At 34.5% G+C, this 10682-nt stretch overlaps 2 protein-coding genes across 2 annotated transcripts; both read right to left on the minus strand.

The window, feature by feature from the left end:
• Positions 1-1188: 1188 nt before the first annotated feature.
• On the minus strand, positions 1189-3533 carry LOC112040022 (UDP-glycosyltransferase 83A1). The gene is made up of 3 exons (XM_024072915.2): positions 3187-3533; positions 2427-2923; positions 1189-2239 (listed from the first exon to the last, which is right to left on the minus strand). Exons 2-3 carry the CDS (start codon positions 2896-2898, stop codon positions 1356-1358), a joined length of 1356 nt encoding a protein of 451 aa, XP_023928683.1. The 5' UTR covers positions 2899-2923; positions 3187-3533; the 3' UTR covers positions 1189-1355.
• A 4116-nt stretch (positions 3534-7649) lies between these two features.
• On the minus strand, positions 7650-8132 carry LOC136066879 (UDP-glycosyltransferase 83A1-like). The gene has a single exon (XM_065771889.1). The coding sequence runs from the start codon at positions 8130-8132 to the stop codon at positions 7650-7652; it is 483 nt and encodes a 160-aa protein (XP_065627961.1).
• Positions 8133-10682: the final 2550 nt, after the last annotated feature.

Here is a 10682-nt window from a genome sequence, read left to right on the forward strand (position 1 = left end):
GGGTTTCTTTCTAGAAGCTCTCTATATTTCATGGGTATAAGTGGTATTTATACTGGTGTGTGTTTGGAATGCGAAAAGTCAGTTTTTTCCAAACAGAGTAGTCTGGTGACTTGGCATCGCGACTGGACTGAGTCGTGAGCTAACGACCTGGCCAGCCTAGGACTTTTGTCTTGTAGTGCAACAGCTGGCATGACTCTTCAGCTCCCTTGCATGCTTCACTCGTGTGCTAGCTTTGGCGACTTGCAAGCCTCAAGTTAGTCGCGAGATCTAGTCACGAGGCCCTATTCCAGTGCATACTTTTGAGCTTTTCTTCACACTTTCTCACACATTATCCTTACATGATTCCCACATAAATACAGGGTTTCTAAATGCTGAATTACAAGCAAATTGGCATTGAATAAAACCAACAAAATGGTTGATAAAATTCAACCTTACATAAACTAAAGTGCAATCAATCCATCTATATTTTCCATTAAATGTCACATAAACTTGCCATGCTTGATGCTGCATCATTTTTAAACTAGATATTTGCATCTAAACAGGTTTAGATCAAAGATCCTCCCTAATTTCTTGCCTAGCAATTATTGATTGATGTAGACTCTACTAATTAATGATGATAGGATTAGCTTTTCTTTAAAAAAAAAAGTTTTTATAAAAAACTAAGGCTAAATTGAAAACAACACTGCTAAAATTTGGATTTGCGATTCGTTTAGTTGCTAAAGTTTTTATAAAGTTTTTATTCCACTTGCATTAGCGATTCGTTCATCCATATTTTCCATTAAGTGCCACATAAGCTTACCACACGTGTTTAGTTTATTCACTAAAATAATGCCATGTCATTTTTTAATTTTGTTTAGGTTACAAAAAAAAAAAAAAAAATTGTTGCAATTAACTTAAAAGTGTTTTCTAAGATGCTATTGACTCGTATGTAGTAGAAATGGTTGGGAATGAGATCCCCGTCCCAAACTTTCCTTGTTTCCATCCTTATAACTCATAGTTTCTGTGTCTAAGTTGCTAACTCAGAAATGTTTTTTGCAAAAAGATAGAAATGTTAAATATAGTTTGTAGTTAAGCTAGCATTTTCACTTGTGTACTTTAGAAGCAATAATGTTTGCTAAAACTTTAGTCATAATTGATAAATTGCCACTTTGAAGCACTTAGCCTTTTTGCTTACCAAAAAAGAACAGAAAAAAGGGGAAGTAAAATATTCAATAAGTAGGTTAATTAAGCTTGAACAGAATTAAGGCTAATTGCAATTCATGATGCCAACTTTGCAAGCCATTATGGCAATTCAAATCTTTAAACACCTGTTCACATCTATAGAAGCAATAAAACATAAACACTCCAAAAACATCTTAATGCTTTATTTGTTCAATAAAGCTTTCTAAATTCTTAAAAGAAGAATCACCTTCGATAACACTCTTTTTAGCCATCTCCTTCAGCTTCAATGCACTTGTTTTTATACCATCATCAAAGAGCAATGTTTTTATCTTTGTGTTGATTTCATGCCTGGTGATAATCCCATTTTCATCTGGGTTCAACCCTAAACCAACCTTCCAAACATCACATATGTAACTCTTATTTTGGAATTGATCTGTAAAGTAAGGCCAGCATAGAAATGGGACTCCCATGCTTATACCCTCCAAGGTTGAATTCCATCCACAATGGCTTAGAAAACATGTAGTAGAAGGGTGAGCTAGCACCTGCTCTTGAGGTGCCCAATTAACAATCCTTCCACGATCAGCTATTCTTGTTCTAAACCCATCCAGGAATTCAGAAAGTGCTTCATTGATGATATCTGACCGAAAAACCCACAAAAATGGTTGGCCTACGTGTTCAAGTCCAAGTGCAAGTTCATCCAATTGTTGTTGGTTGAAGGTTGATGTGCTACCAAAGGAAGCATAAATGACTGAATCCACAGGTTGTTTATCAAGCCAACTTAGGCAAGTTGAATCCTCTGGCCAAAAGCTTCCAATATGACTGCCTGATTGATTGGCCAAAAGTAATGGGCCAACGGGCATGATTTCAGGAATTAAATTTAAGGCCAATGAGTCAAGTTCATAGACTGAGTTGCAGAGAAGCCAGTTGCATTGTTTGACAAAATGGTTCATCTTGAAAACATGTCCAAATAAAAATTCTTGACACTCTGAGTCTTCAGGGCAGCTCCATGGCAACTTTGTGCTTGTCCATGCAGGGATTTCCTTTGACAGCCAAACCGACTCATTTTTTAATGGAGTTCCTACAGGGCCAAATTATTTTTATCAAAATCAAACAAGTACCATATAATATATCAATTGTTTAATATAAAAATAACATATATATGAACTTTATCCCCTTTTGCATTTTTCTTTTCATTTAAAATAAAATCTTAACCATGAAATGTTAATTGACATAGGGTCATTGGCAAAATAGTAGTTAATTATTACCTTGAGTATCTATAATTCCATCTTGAATAAGCTTTGGGATACTTAGTATGATGGCCAAGGTTGCTGGTCCAGCAGGCCAAAATATAGCCATTTTAATTCCCATCTTCTCAGCTACTTCGAGTGCCGGCACAACCATTCCATCAGTAATGACACAACTGATACACTCATCATCAGACTCGTTAATTTTCTCAATCAAGTTCTTGAAATGACCTGGCATAATTTCTAGAAAACTATTGATCAGCTTAATAGTATCATTTCGATCATCGCCGGGTTCTAGACCATCTGGGAATGAGACTAGCCTTATTGGGCTCATCGTTGGCAATGTAGTTTTTAATCTTTCGTGTATGAACTCAGGGCTAACAAACGTAACCTTGATCCCATGATCAACAATAAAGTGAGAAAACTTCATAAGTGGAGCAACATGGCCCTGTGCTGGAAATGGTATGACTAGCACATGTGGTTGGCTACCCATGACCCCAAATTCTAAATTCTAAAGTCTGCAAAATTACAAATCATAACCAAAATATATAGTAACTACCAATGGAGACAACTGAAAAGTATGATAAGCAGTAAAGCACATACTACTATAATAAGATAATTGTAAGATTATTTTAGTCAATAATAAAACTAGAAAATCAAAAGCACCAAATAAATGGAATTTAAACTCTAAAAATATAATTCAATAAACAAAATGTTTCAAATCTGGGAAAATCAGAGCAAAACAACTATAGTCCATAGTTTGGCAGGTGCGAAAACATACAATTCGACTAAAACTCCTGCAAAATATCAGACGGCATCTATGAACTGTGACTGTGTGAGTAAGCTCAGAAAGGCCTTGAAACTCTTTTAAGTCGAAAGCTCAAACCGGCTTAAAGTTGAAGAGCGGAAAAGAGTATTTCAGGCTCTCACAGACGTGCTTGGAAGCTATTGGTTTGATTTTTAGAGCTCTTTATAGCAAATGTGAAATCAAATGTCATCAAAAGGTGCATGCCTTGAAGGGTTCTTGAGTATTTGGTGAAGGAAATTTTATTTCATTTACCTTAAAGGGTTCTTGAGAATTTGGTGAAGGAAATTTTATTCAAACGAAAGAAATAAGTGTTTGGTCAGAGGATTCAAGTATGCTATTGGCTGGCAGAAATTTCCTTTCTTTCTAATCTTAAATTCAGAGCCGCCGGTCAAATCATGCCCAAAGAAAAGGACTTTGTACCCTGGAACTTGGAAGGCTCAGTCTTTCTCTTCGAGTAATAATTCTACAAGGACGTACACAAAAAATTTGCCCACATTTTTCACGGGTTGACAAGGATTTATCGATAATCGATATTATTTTCTTGCTTACTTTAAACAATATGCTTCATTAGCATTTGTAAAAAATTTTGTCAAATTTTTTGTGTCTATAATTTTTTCTTAAGTAAAAATGAATGCGACCTGAAGAAGGTGATTGGCATTAGTGCAAGCCAAGAATTATAGGTAATTCCTTTTCACCTAATTCATTCGTTTGAGTTTTTCTTTTTACTTGGCAATTCATTTGAAGAGTATTAAATTTATCATAGAAAATAATGTTAGGCAACAAATATAAAACTTAGTGCAAGATTTGTTTCTCTTACTTGGCCACAATAATTAATTTTTTAGTTGGAAAAATATTGGAGATATAACGGGATAATAGATATTACAATTTTTGTGATTTATAGAATATGGGGAAGTTAATTACAATATTTGACTTTTATAGTCATGAATAATGTCAAACTAGGTTTCACAAAAAAGAAAAGAAAAGAAGAGATGGTTTATTATATTTTTCATTATTTTATTTTAATTGAAAGTTTTTAAAATCAGGGGTTTAATTTCCTTCTCCCCAAAAATAAAAATAAATAAATAAGATTATGAATTTTCTAGATATATGATTTAGGTATTAAAATTTATCAACAATGAGTAAAGAGAAGATTATAAAATTCTGAATTATTAGTAAGGATACATACAATGAACTATTGTAATCCATTAGTCTTTTTTGTTAGGTTTGTATTTATAGGTTGGAAATTGTGAACAAAGATTAAGTCTAGAAGTCATTTTCAAGACTATTTGATGTTCACGACTACTGTTCAAGACTAATGCTGAAAGTGAAGTTGCACACTCAAAAACCACAGAGATTGCTACTATGAAGAATCTTCAAGAATATTCTTGAAGTTGTAGATTGGCATTCAAGTTGAACAAAATCCACAATAGAAGAGTCGAAGGATTTAGTGTTGTATGTGGTTATGTCAGTAAGTTTTACTTAGAGTTGCTATAAGATTAGGGTTGATTCTATTGTAAACTTCAATTCTATATAGTGGATCTATTTCCTCGAAGATTGGTGGTAAATCTCTAGTGAGTTTTTCCCATCTAAGGTTTTCTCTTTGTAACTGAACGGTTTTAGACCCCTTAAAACACAACCAGATTGGTTAGCCTAGATTAATTAGCCAAGTTGTTACTTAGTCAAATTAAACAATTCTAGGTTAAAACAATCAAACAATCATATCAAGATATAAAGCAGCGGAAAATAAATGAACATAAGATATGATGACCCAGGAAACCACACAGTAAAAACCTGGGGAGGATTTGACCTAGCTATCCTCAAGGTAAACCTGAATCCACTATGCGAAAGAATCGAAATTCATACAGAAGGACTACAAGCTCCCCACTTGACTTCCTAATGCTACCCACCAGTAGAACTTACTGACACGACCACGTGCAAGCTCCGAATCCACAGACCCCTTCTTTCTTGGATTCTTCAATCAGCTACAAGCACCCCCGCTTGATTATCTTTAAGCTTCAATGGTAGCAACCAAGTTGATCATCAAGATGTAGATAATATCTCCAACTTGAAAACCCTAAGCTTTGTGTAAAGAAAAACTCCTCAAAGATCTCACAAGAGATTTACACAAAACCGCAATGTATGAGTAACAAAACAATTGGAGCAACAACAAAAAACGTGGCTAGGCTTTAGTTTATATACCTAGGGTAAAAACATAAAACCCTAAACGTTTAATGAAGTAGGGCTGAGTTGGAAATTCTGCAGAAAAATCAACCTGTGCGATTTTCGATCGATCGAGTCTATTCTTCAATCGATCGAGCTAGGCCGAAAGTCCCAAGTACTTCTGCAGCCACTCGATTCCAACTTTACAATAATAAACCAACTTTGAGCAAGCCTAAACAAGACTAAATACATTGTTTTGATCATGGTTTGCCAACATTACAAAGTAGAGTTCTAAATACATAAAATCCTAAGACCTTAGAACCTAACAAACTCCCCCTTTGACAATCTGTGACAAAACCCTAATTAAAAGCTCAAAGTTTTACAAGTAAAAAGCCCTTTACAAAGAAATGCTCATAAATTTCAAATTCAGCCTAACTACTATCCATCAGTTGCAAGTGTAGACAGCAGCTTAGTTGAATCAACCTGTATATTCCTGAAATACTCAACAAACGCATAAATGCGTGTGTGACAGAAAAGAATAGAACAACAGGTATAACATTCTTGTAAGATTCACACAACACAAAATAAAGACATATATAAATGCTCAAAAAGACATAAATATAAATCAATAAGCAGTGAATCACAAAACAACAAGAATCAATAAAAATATATCAATCAATGTTACTCCCCCTAACATGAATATCCCCAAAAAATGATATACAAAGTGAAGCACCTAGATACAATCTAAAAAACTCCACAAGTAACAAAAATCTCCCCCTAACAACAAAAATCTCTACAAGTCAAAACACCACTCCCCCTTTTTGTGACGGAATGCCAAAGAGCAATTATGAGTCGCCATCAAAAGGAGGTGGTGAGGGTGAATGAAGACGCGCTAAATCGGCTCGGAGAGCACGAATCTCATCTAGTAAGTCTACCAAAATCTGACTATAAGCCGCCTGAACGGTCACGACAGTCTCCAGAGTACGACGAACATTAAAGTCGGTCGAAGGAGGTGGAGGAACATCAGCAGCAGCAGCATCATCACCAATTGGATCAGGAACATTCTCACCAGCAGTACCTGTAGAAGAAGAAGAAGGAGGAGGAGCGCTACTAGACGGCTCGGACCTAGGGTGTTTAGAACCAGCTCGAAGATGAGCGGCTCTCTGTCTAAGAAAAGACGCACCTATGGGAGCTATCACATGAACAGGCTCAGAGGAAGGGAAGTCACTAAGGTCAAGATGGAGCAAAATCCTATGGATGAAAATAGGATGAACAAGGGCATGAGAAGAAGATGAACTCCTATAAACATTGTTCAAAGAACGAAGAAAGAGATGGGGAAAACTAATAGAAGCATCAGTAACCAGAGCGTACAAAAAGACACACCGCTCAAGAGGAATGGTGTGAACATGAGAAATGGGCCAGATGGAATGACAAGCTATCCTAAAGAATAGATAGTGCAACCCGGAGAGCTCAGCAGAAGTGATCTTAGGATCAGAACCCCACTGGACAGAAGTCCCAGTGATGTAATATAAAACATCGCTCAGCTCAAGAGACTCGTCATAAGGATAGACAGGATCCCTAACCAATGGTACCCCTAAGGCATCAGCCACTACCTGAGGAGTAATGGTGTACCCTACACCTCGTATCCAACTCTTTACTAAAGTGTTGGAATCATAGACGTGGATAGAGATGTTCGAATAGAACTCTCTAATCAAGGCAGATGGTGGAGGAGGATCAGAAATGTCTAACAAGGGTAACCAGCCCCGACGCTCAAAGTTTGCCCTAATGGTAGGATCTAACTCATCTAACAGAACAGAACGCTCAACCCAAATCTTCCTCTTAAGATTAAGCTTCTCAAAAAGATCTTAGTTTTTCTCACTAGGAAACCTCTCACGGTCAAAGGAATGAGGGGATGGAGAGGAAGAGAGAATGGACCTACGAGCTCTAGTCTTCTTAGGCATGATGCTAAGGAAGGACAGAGACACAAAAAAGAAAACCAAACAGACACAAGAAAACAAAACCAAGGGCAGACTGCAAGTTAGCAATAAAAATAATAGAATGAAAATCTATATGATGCATGAACAGATATAATGCCATGATGCATGTACTAATGCAATGAGCAATTAGTACCATATAATATATCAATTGTTTAATATAAAAATAACATATATATATATATATATGAACTTTATCCCCTTTTCCATTTTTCCTTTCATTTAAAATAAAATCTTAACCATGAAATGATAATTGACATAGGGTCATTGGCAAAATAGTAGTTAATTATTACCTCGAGTATCTATAATTCCATCTTGAATAAGCTTTGGGATACTTAGTATGATGGCCAAGGTTGCTGGTCCAGCAGGCCAAAATATAGCCATTTTAATTCCCATCTTCTCAGCTACTTCGAGTGCCGGCACAACCATTCCATCAGTAATGACACAACTGATACACTCATCATCAGACTCGTTAATTTTCTCAATCAAGTTCTTGAAATGACCTGGCATAATTTCTAGAAAACTATTGATCAGCTTAATAGTATCATTTCGATCATCGCCGGGTTCTAGACCATCTGGGAATGAGACTAGCCTTATTGGGCTCATCGTTGGCAATGTAGTTTTTAATCTTTCGTGTATGAACTCAGGGCTAACAAACGTAACCTTGATCCCATGATCAACAATAAAGTGAGAAAACTTCATAAGTGGAGCAACATGGCCCTGTGCTGGAAATGGTATGACTAGCACATGTGGTTGGCTACCCATGACCCCAAATTCTAAATTCTAAAGTCTGCAAAATTACAAATCATAACCAAAATATATAGTAACTACCAATGGAGACAACTGAAAAGTATGATAAGCAGTAAAGCACATACTACTATAATAAGATAATTGTAAGATTATTTTAGTCAATAATAAAACTAGAAAATCAAAAGCACCAAATAAATGGAATTTAAACTCTAAAAATATAATTCAATAAACAAAATGTTTCAAATCTGGGAAAATCAGAGCAAAACAACTATAGTCCATAGTTTGGCAGGTGCGAAAACATACAATTCGACTAAAACTCCTGCAAAATATCAGACGGCATCTATGAACTGTGACTGTGTGAGTAAGCTCAGAAAGGCCTTGAAACTCTTTTAAGTCGAAAGCTCAAACCGGCTTAAAGTTGAAGAGCGGAAAAGAGTATTTCAGGCTCTCACAGACGTGCTTGGAAGCTATTGGTTTGATTTTTAGAGCTCTTTACAGCAAATGTGAAATCAAATGTCATCAAAAGGTGCATGTCTTGAAGGGTTCTTTAGTATTTGGTGAAGGAAATTTTATTTCATTTACCTTAAAGGGTTCTTGAGAATTTGGTGAAGGAAATTTTATTCAAATGAAAGAAATAAGAGTTTGGTCAGAGGATTCAATTATGCTATTGGCTGGTAGAAATTTCCTTTCTTTCTAATCTTAAATTCAGAGCCGCCGGTCAAATCATGCCCAAAGAAAAGGACTTTGTACCCTGGAAGGCTCAGTCTTTGTCTTTGAGTAATAATTCCACAAGGACGTACACAAAAAATTTGCCCACATTTTTCACGGATTGACAAGGATTTATCGATAATTGATATTATTTTCTTGCTTACTTTAAACAATATGCATCATTAGCATTTGTGAAAAATTTTGTCAAATTTTTTGTGTCTATAATTTTTTCTTAAGTAAAAATGAATGCGACCTAAAGAAGGTGATTGGCATTAGTGCAAGCCAAGAATTATAGGCAATTCCTTTTCACCTAATTCATTAGTTTGAGTTTTTCTTTTTACTTGGCAATTCATTTGAAGAGTATTAAATTTATCATAGAAAATAATGTTAGGCAACAAATATAAAACTTAGTGCAAGATTTGTTTTTCTTACTTGGCCACAATAATTAATTTTTTAGTTGGAAAAATATTGGAGATATAACGGGATAATAGATATTACATTTTTTGTGATTTATAGAATATGGGGAAGTTAATTACAATATTCGACTTTTATAGTCATGAATAATGTCAAACTAGGTTTCACAAAAAAGAAAAGAAAAGAAGAGATGGTTTATTATATTTTTCATTATTTTATTTTAATTGAAAGTTTTTAAAATCAGGGGTTTAATTTCCTTCTCCCCAAAAATAAAAATAAATAAATAAGATTATGAATTTTCTTGATATATGATTTAGGTATTAAAATTTATCAACAATGAGTAAAGAGAAGATTATAAAATTCTGAATTATTAGTAAGGATACATACAATGAACTATTGTAATCCATTAGTCTTTTTTGTTAGGTTTGTATTTATAGGTTGGAAATTGTGAACAAAGATTAAGTCTAGAAGTCATTTTCAAGACCATTTGTTGTTCACGACTACCGTTCAAGACTAATGTTGAAAGTGAAGTTGTACACTCAAAAACCACAGAGATTGCTACTATGAAGAATCTTCAAGAATATTCTTGAAGTTGTAGATTGGCGTTCAAGTTGAACAAAATCCACAATAGAAGAGTCGAAGGATTTAGTGTTGTATGTGGTTATGTCAATAAGTTTTACTTAGAGTTGCTATAAGATTAGGGTTGATTCTATTATAAACTTCAATTCTATATAGTGGATCTATTTCCTCGAGGGTTGGTGGTAAATCTCTAGTGAGTTTTTCCCATCTAAGGTTTTCTCTTTGTAACCATATCGCATTATTCTTTATTTTCTGCACTTGTTTTGTGGTATTGGTTGTGAGACAATTAACCATAAATTGAACTTGAAAGCATAATATCTTAATTAACTTAACTTGACATAAAACTAGTTAATTTGTAACAATCGGGTTCTAAATTCCCAACACTATTTTTTTGTGTGTTCACTTTAAACCTCACTCTTTTATTATCATGTCAAACTAAACTACCCCTTACTTTGCTGGTTTTGGCACAATAATGAAAGTGTGAGATTTAAAGTGACATTTATAAGTATGACATTAATTTATTAGAGAAACAATATATGTTTTTTAATGTTCCCTTCAAATATTTAACATGTGCCTTAATACATAAAACTTAATAATTTCTTTTTCTTTTGTAATGAAATTTAATAGTTTCTTGCTACTATTGGAGAATAGGGAGCACATAATTTGTAACATCCCAGCTTAATTGCATAATTAATTTTATAGATTTATATGCTTGTTATTATCCTAATTACTTTAAATGCATAAAGCTTTGATATTTTGATGTTACAAAAGATTAGGCTCTGGTTTGAATGAAGTAGAAAAAGGTTTTATAAAGGGAAGGGTTTATTTGTAATGTTATTTATTTTTATTTTTTTTGGGCCTTTC

Source organism: Quercus suber, unplaced genomic scaffold (assembly GCF_002906115.3).
Source record: "Quercus suber isolate HL8 unplaced genomic scaffold, Cork oak 2.0 scaffold_50, whole genome shotgun sequence".
NCBI lineage: Eukaryota > Viridiplantae > Streptophyta > Magnoliopsida > Fagales > Fagaceae > Quercus > Quercus suber.